The sequence below is a fragment of the Ictidomys tridecemlineatus genome, chromosome 3, assembly GCF_052094955.1.
Source record: "Ictidomys tridecemlineatus isolate mIctTri1 chromosome 3, mIctTri1.hap1, whole genome shotgun sequence".
In the NCBI taxonomy this organism is placed as follows: domain Eukaryota; kingdom Metazoa; phylum Chordata; class Mammalia; order Rodentia; family Sciuridae; genus Ictidomys; species Ictidomys tridecemlineatus.
Window position 1 is genome coordinate 2,441,985 of NC_135479.1, and position 9,964 is coordinate 2,451,948.

At 61.5% G+C, this 9,964-nt stretch overlaps 1 protein-coding gene across 3 annotated transcripts in view; it reads right to left on the bottom strand.

Annotated features, from left to right (window-relative positions):
* Window positions 1–9,964, bottom strand: part of Ccdc40 (coiled-coil domain 40 molecular ruler complex subunit) — a 38,374-nt gene that overhangs the window by 4,569 nt on the left and 23,841 nt on the right. For 2 of the 3 annotated variants that reach the window (XM_078041496.1, XM_078041497.1), the window contains 6 exons: window positions 9,687–9,869; window positions 6,361–6,606; window positions 5,411–5,624; window positions 3,385–3,554; window positions 3,153–3,244; window positions 1,887–2,007 (listed from right to left, as the gene is read on the bottom strand). In XM_078041496.1, coding sequence (XP_077897622.1) covers window positions 1,887–2,007; window positions 3,153–3,244; window positions 3,385–3,554; window positions 5,411–5,624; window positions 6,361–6,606; window positions 9,687–9,869 — 1,026 coding nt within the window. Of the gene's footprint in view, window positions 1–1,886; window positions 2,008–3,152; window positions 3,245–3,384; window positions 3,555–5,410; window positions 5,625–5,899; window positions 6,019–6,360; window positions 6,607–9,686; window positions 9,870–9,964 lie in introns of those variants that run through there. The other variant, XM_078041498.1, reaches the window with a different exon arrangement.

The window sequence follows — 9,964 nt, forward strand, 5'->3', positions numbered from 1 at the left end:
AGGGCGTCCTGCAAGAGCCTGGTCAGTGCGCAGTAGAGGTCCGCTCTCCCTGGAGGCAGGCACTGTCCGATGGCTCGGCACTGGCCGGGCACCTGCTAGGTGGTGCATGACCGTGGCTATGCTCTGTGGGATCTGCTTCTCAGGAGAACCCTCTGGGTTTGGGGAAACCCGACCCAGTGTGTGAGAACTGGCTGCTGAAGGCAGACGGTGCCCGAGGCGCAGGAAGAGGCAGAGAGACCCGGGACTGCACCGAGAGCGAGCTGGAGGCACCCGAGACAGCAGTGTATCTTGGGAGGCAGCAAGACAGGGTCCCTGCACCCCAAGGCAGGAGGAAGGGGTCTACATGCTAAGCTGGACAGAGAGGGCCCGGGCTGTGGCCAGCCAGAATGTTTTCTCACACATTGCGAAAGCGCTGGTCGTTAGTGAAGGAACAGCCCTGGCGCCCGAGGCCGGTACACCGCCTGGCCGACTGTCCTACGACTCTGCCTGACCTCGAGAGGGTGGGCTGAGTGCCCGGGCCAGCTGGCAGTTACGCTGGGGATGGCTGTGCCACGTCAGGATGGACCCCGGGACCAATGCCCATGTGCTGGGGTAGAGGGACCCCGGGAAGGCTCCTTCAGCTCACAGTGTTCCAGTTAACTGTGGGGCAGGCACCGTCCACCCTATAACCGCCTAAGAACGCTGGAGTCTGTATTTAAAATAGAGAAGTGGGGGGTACATGGGCACTGTTTTTGTTAAGGATGCGACTCCCAGAGGGCAGGATGTGTGGGGCAGGTCTGAACCCAGCAGGCCCCTTGCCCTGTGGGGCTCGCTCAGACACCCTAATGGGCAGGGGCGGGGGGCGGGATGGGAGCTGGCTCCCTGCAGCAAATGCATGGCTTCTGTGGTTTGGGACACAAGGAAGTATTTTTAAAACGACTTTTCAGGAGTGCATGCATCTGAACTGAGAGTGCCTCGTCAGCCAGAGGGACCTGTGTTAAATGACACTGTCACAGTGGCATCACGTTATTCTTATCAACCCTGGGGCTTTTCTTTTTGGTGGTACTAGAGATTGAATCCAGGGGTGCTCAACAACTGAACTCCATGCCCGCAGCCCTTTTGATTTTTTAATTTTGAGACAGGGTCTCACTAAGTTGCTGAGGCTGGCCTCAACCTTGTTATCCTTCTGCCTCAGCCTCCTGAGCCTCTGGGACTGCAGGTGGCCCACCCAGGCTTACTGCTTGAAGGCTGGGAACCTGAAGCTCATTGATCCCATGATTTAATTGTCGGCCTTTTAAGGTAGTGAAGTCTGGATTCTGTGAAGGACCAGATGGCTCTCTGAACACTTTGTCTTGCGAGTTTCTTCTTGTCCCACAGTGGGACATGTCTCATTAGTGGGTTGAGAAATTGTCTGTGAAATATCAGGCGAGTGCCTTGATTGCTACAGCAAGGATGAGGTTGTGCTTCTTGAAGTCACGTGTCCATGCACCGCAGGCTCAAGGCCAGCCTGGGCAACTTAGTGACACCCTGTCTTAAGTTTACAAAGGGCTGGGATGTAGCTCAGTGGACAAGTGCTTCCGAGCACGGGCAAAGCCTGCAGTTCCAGCCTCAGTACCAAGAAAAGAAAAAAAAGGCTGTGTCACTGTGCGTGTCCTGTGTTGTTCTGTGATCTCTGCTGGGCAGGAAGGACACAGCACCTCGGGCCCCGAGGTGAGGCAGGTCTGGGCCTGTGCAAAGCTTGCGCTTGGTAGGAATTTAGGTCCCTGTGCAGGAGGGAATCTCAGGCATTGTCACGGCCAGGGTGGCCAGGCGGTCCCCCCAGGGGGGCCAGGGCCTCAGCCTGATCTGGTCCTGGTCCATGGAGGGATGTCTGCCGGGCCCTGCCAGGGCTGCTGCCCCGCACCCACCTTCATCCTGTGGATCTCGGCCTTCATGGTGCGGATCTCGGTCTGTCCTGTCTCAGAGTCCACCGAGGAGCGCATCTCTTTTGCCAGTTGGATTTTTTTCTCCCAAAGCATGATCTGGTGTCTTTGGAGGGAGGAGAGGCAGAGTGAGAGCTGGAGAAACCAGGGGTCTTCTCCCAGGCCCACATCGTGTGGAGCTGGGAGGCACAGACTGCAAGGTCTCAGCCTTTACTCTCTGGCCCCCCACAGAAGAGATCTGCCAAGCCTTGAGACAGACAGGCCTCCGGCAGGTGGGGTGATAGGGAAGCAGATACGGAGGAGGAGGAGGAGGAGAGAAGATGGGGAGGCAGGAAGAGAGTGTGAAGGTCTGACTGAGGAGTTGAGGAAGAAAGGCGACAGACGTCACTCTAAGAGGGCGTGAGACGCCCGCCCGCCCGCCCGAGGAGCCAGCCCCCGAGGCACTGGCCACGGATGGCTTTATGCGTAGATTATATTAAACTGCTGGAAGAGATGATGGCTTTGCGATTCACCCCCCTGGATGAGGGGTTTGGATCATGGTGCCTACAGGCAGCGCCCGCACAGCACCGTTCCCAAGGGAGTGGACAGAGCCGTGAAGATCCCTGGTGGCTCCAGAGGAGACCCTGTTCCCCTAGTCCTGGGACTGAGCCCGGGGCGCTCCACCACTGAGCTACGCCCAGCCCCCCCCCCTTAAATATTGTTTTTTAGGTGTGGTTGGACACCACACCTTTATTTTATTTAATTACTTTTATGTGTTGCAGAGGAGCGAACCCAGGGCCTCACACGTGCTGGGCGAGCTCTACTGCCCAGCCCCAGCCCCAGTCCCAGCCCAGCCCCAGCCCAGCCCTTTTAATTTTTTCTTTTTTTAATTTTGAGACGGGGTCTCACTAAGTCACCCAGGCTGGGCTCCAACTTGAGACCCCCCCGGCCTCGGCCTCCCGAGTAGCCGGGACCACAGGTGTGCACCACAGGGAAACGCTTTTGTCAAAAACAAAACTGAACCAGAAAGAAATGCATCTGCGCAGTGGCTCTCCGGTAAAGAGAGTGGCTTCCCCCGACTCTGCTCACTGGGCTGTGGTCTGAAGTGCGCAGACACCGTAAAAATAACGGGCGTGTTTTGAAGCTTATACCAAAGACAGCCACTCGATTGGCACCAAGGGTGGCGGGCCAGAGCCTGGCAGTGGGTGGGCGCCAGGACGCTCCAGGCTCTGGGATGGTGGCGCTGGAGCAGAGCGGCGGGCGGGGACTCACTCTGCCTCCACCAGGCTGTTGAGGACGGTGGCCTTGTCCTCCTGGAGCTGCTCCAGCTTCTCCTGCATCTCGATGGTCTCCCTCTCGGCGGCCTGCGGAGGGAGGGTCGGGACACGGAGGCTGGGGCCAGAGGGGCAGGCCAGCCTCCTGACCCCCTGGAGAGGACCCCAAGGCAGCATGGGAGCTACGTCTGAGGGAGGACGCCCACACCAGGCCCGGGCCGGGGTGTGACCTTCAGCGCGCGCACGAACTCCGTCTCGGCCACCAGGTTGTCCTGCTGCAGCTCCTGGGAGCTGCTCCGGCTCTTGTTCATGAGCAGGTTGAGCTTCTTGAGGTCGTTGTCCAAGTCCCTCATGTGGCGCTCGATCTCCTTCTGCTCCTTCTTCTCTTGCTCAATCTTGTCTGCAACAGAGAGCAGATGTGGGGACCAGCAGGCTCGGGGACCTCCCACAGCCCAGGGACACCCAGGAAGGGAGTGAGGGTCTGCTGCTCTGGAGCTCCCTTGGTCCTCTGGTCCTTCCTGGAGTCCACCTAGACCTGACCCTCCCAGGCTGGGGACAGGACAGGTCTCTTTCTGGTGCTGAGGTTCCCAATCCTGGTCCTTTGAGGAGCTGCGGGAGCCCAGGCTGGGGGGGGCGGGTGCCAGGGAGGAAGGGAGTGAGGCTGGGGCGCTCCCTCCCTGAGAACCTGCAGGGTTCCTTGCACAGCGGGGGCTGGGGTGCTCAGGGGTCTCCAGAAAGGGCAGGACTTTGTCCCCAGACACAGGCATTCTTGACATTAACATGGGAGAACAACACCGTCCAGCTGCCCCTGGGGTCCTCTGCCTTCCCTCCACCCTTGACGGCCAGGGCCTGGTCACCTGATGCTCCACCATCTGCCCCTGCCCAGTGGACCTCAGCCCATTGGCATGGTCTGCATCTCAGGCACCTGGCCTTCCCCATCTGTGTCCACCTGACAGCTCCCCAGGGCAGGGCAGGGCAAGGCAGGGGAGGGCAGGAGAGGGCAGGGGGGGAGGACAGTTCAGGTCAGAGGAGGGCAAGGCAGGGGAGGGGAGGGGGGAGGACAGGGGAAGGCAGGGCAGGGCAGGAGAGGGCAGGGGAGGGCAGGGCAGGTCAGGGCAGGGGAGGACAGGGCAGGGCAGGAGAGGGGAGGACAGGGGAAGGTGGGGGGGAGGACAGGGGAAGGCAGGGCAAGGGGGGGAGGGCAGGGCAGGGCAGGGGAGGGCAGGGGAAGGCAAGGCAGGGGAGAGGAGGGAGGGCAAGGCAGGGGAGGGCAAGGCAGGGGAGGGGAGGGCAGGGGAAGGCAAGGCAGGGGAGGGGAGGGCAAGGCAGGGGAGGGGAGGGCAAGGCAGGGGAGGGCAGGGCAGGGGAGGGGAGGGGAGGGCAAGGCAGGGGAGGGGAGGGGAGGGCAGGGCAGGGGAGGGCAAGGCAGGAGAGGGGAGGGGAGGGCAGGGGCAGGGGAGGGCAGGGGAGGGCAGGGGAGGGCAAGGCAGGGGAGGATAGGGGAGAGGAGGGCAGGGGAGGGGAGGGGAGGGCAGGGCAGGGGAGGGGAGGGGAGGGGAGGACAGGGCAGGGGAGGAAGGGGAGGGCAGGGCAGGGGAGGGCAGGGGAGGGCAGGGCAGGGGAGGACAGGGGCAGGGCAGGGCAGGGGAGGACAGGAGCAGGGCAGGGCAGGGGAAGACAGGGGCAGGGCAGGGGAGGAAGGGGAGGGCAGGGGAAGGCAGGGCAGGGGAGGGAGGGGAGGGCAGGGGAGGGGAGGGGAGGGGAGGGCAGGGGAGGGCAGGGCAAGGAAGGGCAGGGCAGGAAGGCAGTAGAGCCTTTGAGAAGGGGCCAGGCAGAACAGCCCTCCAACCCCTGGGCAGCATTTCCAGTAGAGACTTCAAGGCAGGGCTGACCCACCTAGCTCCCCAATCCAGGACCAGGGACTCAGAGTGTCTCAGCAGGTGGCACGTGGGTGGGTGGTGGCCACCTCTCATCCTGGTCCTCTGGCAGACCGCTGGGTCTTAGGTGCAGTGTGGTGGAGCCCCAAAGGCCAGCTTTCTAAGCCAGCTGGGGGGATGGGGTACCACATGGCTGAGCAGGGGCCGTGTCCCCCGAGCTCCCCGGCTTTGTGGGGTCCCACAGGCCCCTCTCTCCAGGAAGCTCTGAGGTCCGTGACCTCAGGCAGTTTTCTCAGCCCTGACCCTGTGACTGTGAGGTCAGCAGCCAGTCCCCTGCCCTCCCCTCCCCGGGGGTGGGCGGGCGCCGCAGGCCACTCACTCTCGGTGCGAAGCTTCTTGTGCTCCATGATGCGGATGTCCTTCCTGAGCAGGTCCAGGGCGGCCACCTGCTCCTCCCGCTCCTGCGTGACCTTGACCAGCTCCTGCTGCAGGCGGAGCCAGGTCACCTGGGCCTGGTTGACACTGGCATTGTGCTCGTCCATCTGCTTGGTCAGCCTTTTGATTTCCAGCTCCAGGGGCCCCAATTCTTCCCCCTGAAAAGGACACGTCAAAATGTGGAGCGAGCCTCTGGGTGAAGGCCTGTCTTTGAGTGGGCTGCAGAGTCTTAGATTCTGCTCTGGGGGCTCGGGGGCTCTCAGGAGGGCTGGGCACCTCCAGTTTGCTGGTTTTGAGGCCCCAGGTCTAAGCCCTAAGGAGCCCTCGTGGGTGTGGCTCTGGTATACAGGGGGCTTGGGCCGCCAAGGCTCAGGTTTGGCTCCTGGGGATCCACTGGGTTTGGGGGATGGAGGAGCCAAAGGGCAGGAGTTACCCGAGAGCTGGCCGGCCACCACCCGGCACTCAGGGACTCCAACACTCGGAAAGGTGCTGGGGTTCCGGGACCCGGGCGGTGGGTACAGTCCAGCCTGACACTCATTAGACCACTTCATTTTCAGCAGCAGTGGCCAGCAGGTCAGATCCGGCCCCTACCTGCCTGTCTGGCCCTCAGGCCATTAACAAATTTAAAACCAGGCTGCCCTGCGCTAGGTGCCAGGCAAGAGGGCACAGGGTTCTGAGGTCCACCCTGCCAGGCCCTTCCCTCCTGGGGGCAGGGTGGAGCTGAGTGGCTGGGACTGGTCAGTCGCACCCCGCCCTTGCTGCCTGGCCTCTCACCCCCGTCTGAGTGGCTGGGACTGGTCAGTCGCACCCCGCCCTTGCTGCCTGGCCCCTCACCCCCGTCTGAGTGGCTGGGACTGGTCAGCCGCCCTCCGCCCTTGCTGCCTGGCCTCTCACCCCCGTCTCCGAGACCATCTGCTCCAGCTGCTTGTTGAAGAAGTTGATGAGGCCCTGCTTCCTCTCGATGAGGATCGTGCGCCGGGCGATCTCGTTCTCGCTGTTGGTGATGAGGTCGTTCACCCTCTTCACCTCCTTGTCCAGCTCGCCCAGCACCCTCTGATGCGTGTCCAGCCTGCAGCTGGTGTGGGTGATGTCCAGGGTGGCCTGAGCAATGTCGCCATCGAGTTTGGAAAGGTGTGTCACCTGAGTTGGTAAAGGGACTCGGTGAGCATGATTCCCAGGGTTCTGGAGGAGCGGCCGTCCTGCGGCAGTGGGGGAGGAGGACGCGGCCTTCCCGCGGGAGCCCACGTGTCGAATTCTCACTAAGAGAAAGGTAGGGCTGCTGGGTTTTCTTGTTGAACCAACAGCAGCATACGTGGAGGGGCGAGGTAAGACCCAGAGCAGCACAGGCAGGACGCGGCATCCCTGTGATTCCACCCAGGTCCACCGCCATGCCCACCTGGGAGCTCTCCTCTCCTCCAATCTTATGAGGCCCCTCCTCCTCCCGCAGAACAGAACCAGGACCACACTCCACTTATTGGGTTGTAACCCGCTCTGGCCTTTGGCAAATCACTTCTGATATTCTAGGTCATGTACTTAAATTTTTTTTTTTTTAGTTGTCGATGGACATAACACCTTTATTTTATTGATTTTTATGGGGTGCTGAGGATCAAACCCAGTGCCTCGCACATGCCAGGTGAGCGCTGTACCACTGAGTCCCAGCCCCAGTACGACACCCGTGGTTTGGTGACAGCATATGAGGCAGCCATGATCACCAGATGGCCATTCCTGATCACCAGTCCCTACTGGGGCACTGTGTTGCTGCTCTGGGCGGCCGGCAGACCCCAGGGAGGAAGACAAGACCCCTGCCTCTTTGAGCTCGCAACCTGTTATAAATATTCCTAAATAACGCTGCAGAAAACACCAAATTTCTTTTGTATTCGACCGGACCAATGTCCTTCCATTTCACTGAAAAGCTGGACAAGATTCTGGACAGAAACGATCCTCTGTGGAGCGCAGGCCCGGGGTGCCGGCTTCTGGTGGCCAGCACAGGCCACAGGGCAGACCAGGGCTGCACAGGCTCCCTGCTGCCCCAGGCCTCAAGGCCACCTGCCTCCTGCTGGGCTCAGTCGGGAAGAGTCAGATTCAGGCTGAGTCAGAGTCAGGCTTCCCTTCCTGCGAAGGTCACTGAGAGGTCAGCACCACCTGGTCCTGGGGACAGGCAGAGGCTGTTGGCTCAAGAACAGGGTCCTCCTCCCTCTCAAGGCCCAGGGCTCCTGCCGACTCCAGCCCTCCTGGGGGCCACCTCGGTCTCTCCTCTGTGACCCCTACTGGCTCCACGCCCCACACTCACTTCTGACTGTAAAGCCCAGACCCCACCTGCCTGGCACCGAAGGTCCAGCCTCTCTCGTCTAGCGGGAATGGCTTCGCCCACTGGCCCTCTCAGGACCAGCCCGATGCCCATTTCTTCTGGCAAGGCCACCCTGAGATAGGGTCCCTGCAGGGGTCAATGCCTCCCCACGCCCGTCTCTTCCTGCTCTCCTGCTAGGGGCTCCGCTTCCTGGGTCCCTTTCAACCTCTGCCCCACAGGCTCCCTCTGTCACCAGCCAGGTCACCCAGAAAGCTCTGCCTGCCCCGCTCAGGCTCAGGCGGCTTGTGCTCCTCAGGAGACCACCCTGTCCTCCCCCAGGACAGCGGCACTGTCCCCAGTTAACTGCCTCCACCCTCCTTGACCCCTGCTCACTCCCTCTGATCCTAACTCTGGACGGCATCCTGTCCGTCCACCCTCTGTTCACCTTCCCAGATATGCCCTCGCCTCCGCCCTGCCCTGCCTGCCCCCAGAGCTGGGCTTTGGAGCCTTCAGACAGTGTCCCCTGTCATAGTGGACGCATTTGTTGGTCTGAGACTCTTTCCTGCCCTCTTCTGGACAGAGGTGGTAGCGCATGCTTGGCCCTGGCAGCTACCCAGGAAGGAACAGGGCAGGGACCTGGGATCTGCCGGGCTGCCACCCCGGGGCCAGGCAGTCTGCTTCACTCTCACCCACCATGCTCCTCACGGGCTCAGAGCACCCAGGACCACCTGCTTTTCCCGCCCGGTGGTCGTGGCCCTGCTCTGCTCCCAGCGAGCTGCCATGTCAGCTGGGCTGTCCAGGAGAGACCCATCCAGGCCCCTGTGGCCACCTGGTTCCAGCCCTGTGTTCCCCATTTCCTGGGTACCATCAACCAGAGCGAGCGGCCCTTCTCCTGGGGTGTCTGGGGTGTCTGGGGTGGGTGGGTGGGGGCTGCTGATCAGGTGGCTGCAGCAGCCTCTGGGCATCCTCCACAGGAACCTCCCCAGGGCAGGCCTCCCAGGGTCACACCATGGGCAGGGGCTCCCCAGGTCCCACCATAGGAAGAGCCAGAGAACAAAGAATTGAAATAAGGAATCTTTTCTCTAAGGGCATGAGGGACCCCCAACAGCCGCTGAGACCCCAGTGACTCACAGCTGGGGGTTCCCTGTGCCGTGGGGCTCCACGGCACCCCAGTCCTTGGGTGGTGGTGGACAGTGACGCTCCCAGGCAGCGTGGTGTCCACCTAAAATGCTCATGCCCTGGGCCCAGGACCCTGGCTCGGGCCATTGCCTTCAGAAGGGTGGACAAGGACTTGTGCACAGAGCCAGAGGCGGGGCTGTGGTGGCGCTGAGCCTAGAAGCAGCCCAAAGCTTCCAACAAGATTCCTCCTGAAGGAAGCGCGGAGTGCAAGGAGGAAAGAAGAGTCGCTGGGCCAAGGGTACTCAGCGGCATGGGATAGCGCAGTGCGAAACAGTCGCTGCAGTGGAAGCAACCACGCAGCATCCATGCACTGTCCCCTGTGTCACCGGTCACCGTCTCCTGTGTCACTGTCCCCTGTGTCACCGTCCAGCAAAACTTAGGCAATGTGGGTTCAAATGGGGCGAGAAGCAGGCATCGGGTGAGAGGCCATGTGTCTGGGGTGTGTTCACACGTGTGTTTGCAGGAGTGTGAGTGTGTGCGTGTGTGTGCGTGTGTGTGCATGTGTGTGTGTACATGTACACGTGTGTGGGCATGTGTATGAACGGGGGCGAGTGTGTGTATGTGAGCCTGCACTGGTGTGTGCAAGGATGAGTGTGTCTGTGCACAGAAACGTTTCCAGGAGGGAACGGCGAGGCTCTGAAAGGGGCCATGGTGGTGGGGGTGAGAGGTCCCCTCTGTCACGCCCTGCCCCTTCCGTGCCCCTTTGTGGGCACCTCCCGTGCCATGTGTGGGCATCAGGGAGGTGCTGCCCTACCATGTTGGTCTTCTTCTTCTGCAGCTTCAGCAGGAGCTGCTTGAAGTACTTGGTCATCTTGTTGGAGGTCATGTGCTCCTGCAGCTTGTCCATGATGGAGGCGTCCATCCTGTGCCGCAGGTCCAGCTCCTGGTGGGTGGTCTGCTGGATACTCTGCAGCTCGCTTGTAACAGCTGCGTGCTCCTGGAAAGGAAGAGCCAGGGGTGGACAGTGCCGCAGGGTGGACCCGTGAGGGCCGGCTAGGGCCTCTGCCTGCAGCAAAGGGGGGACACCACGCA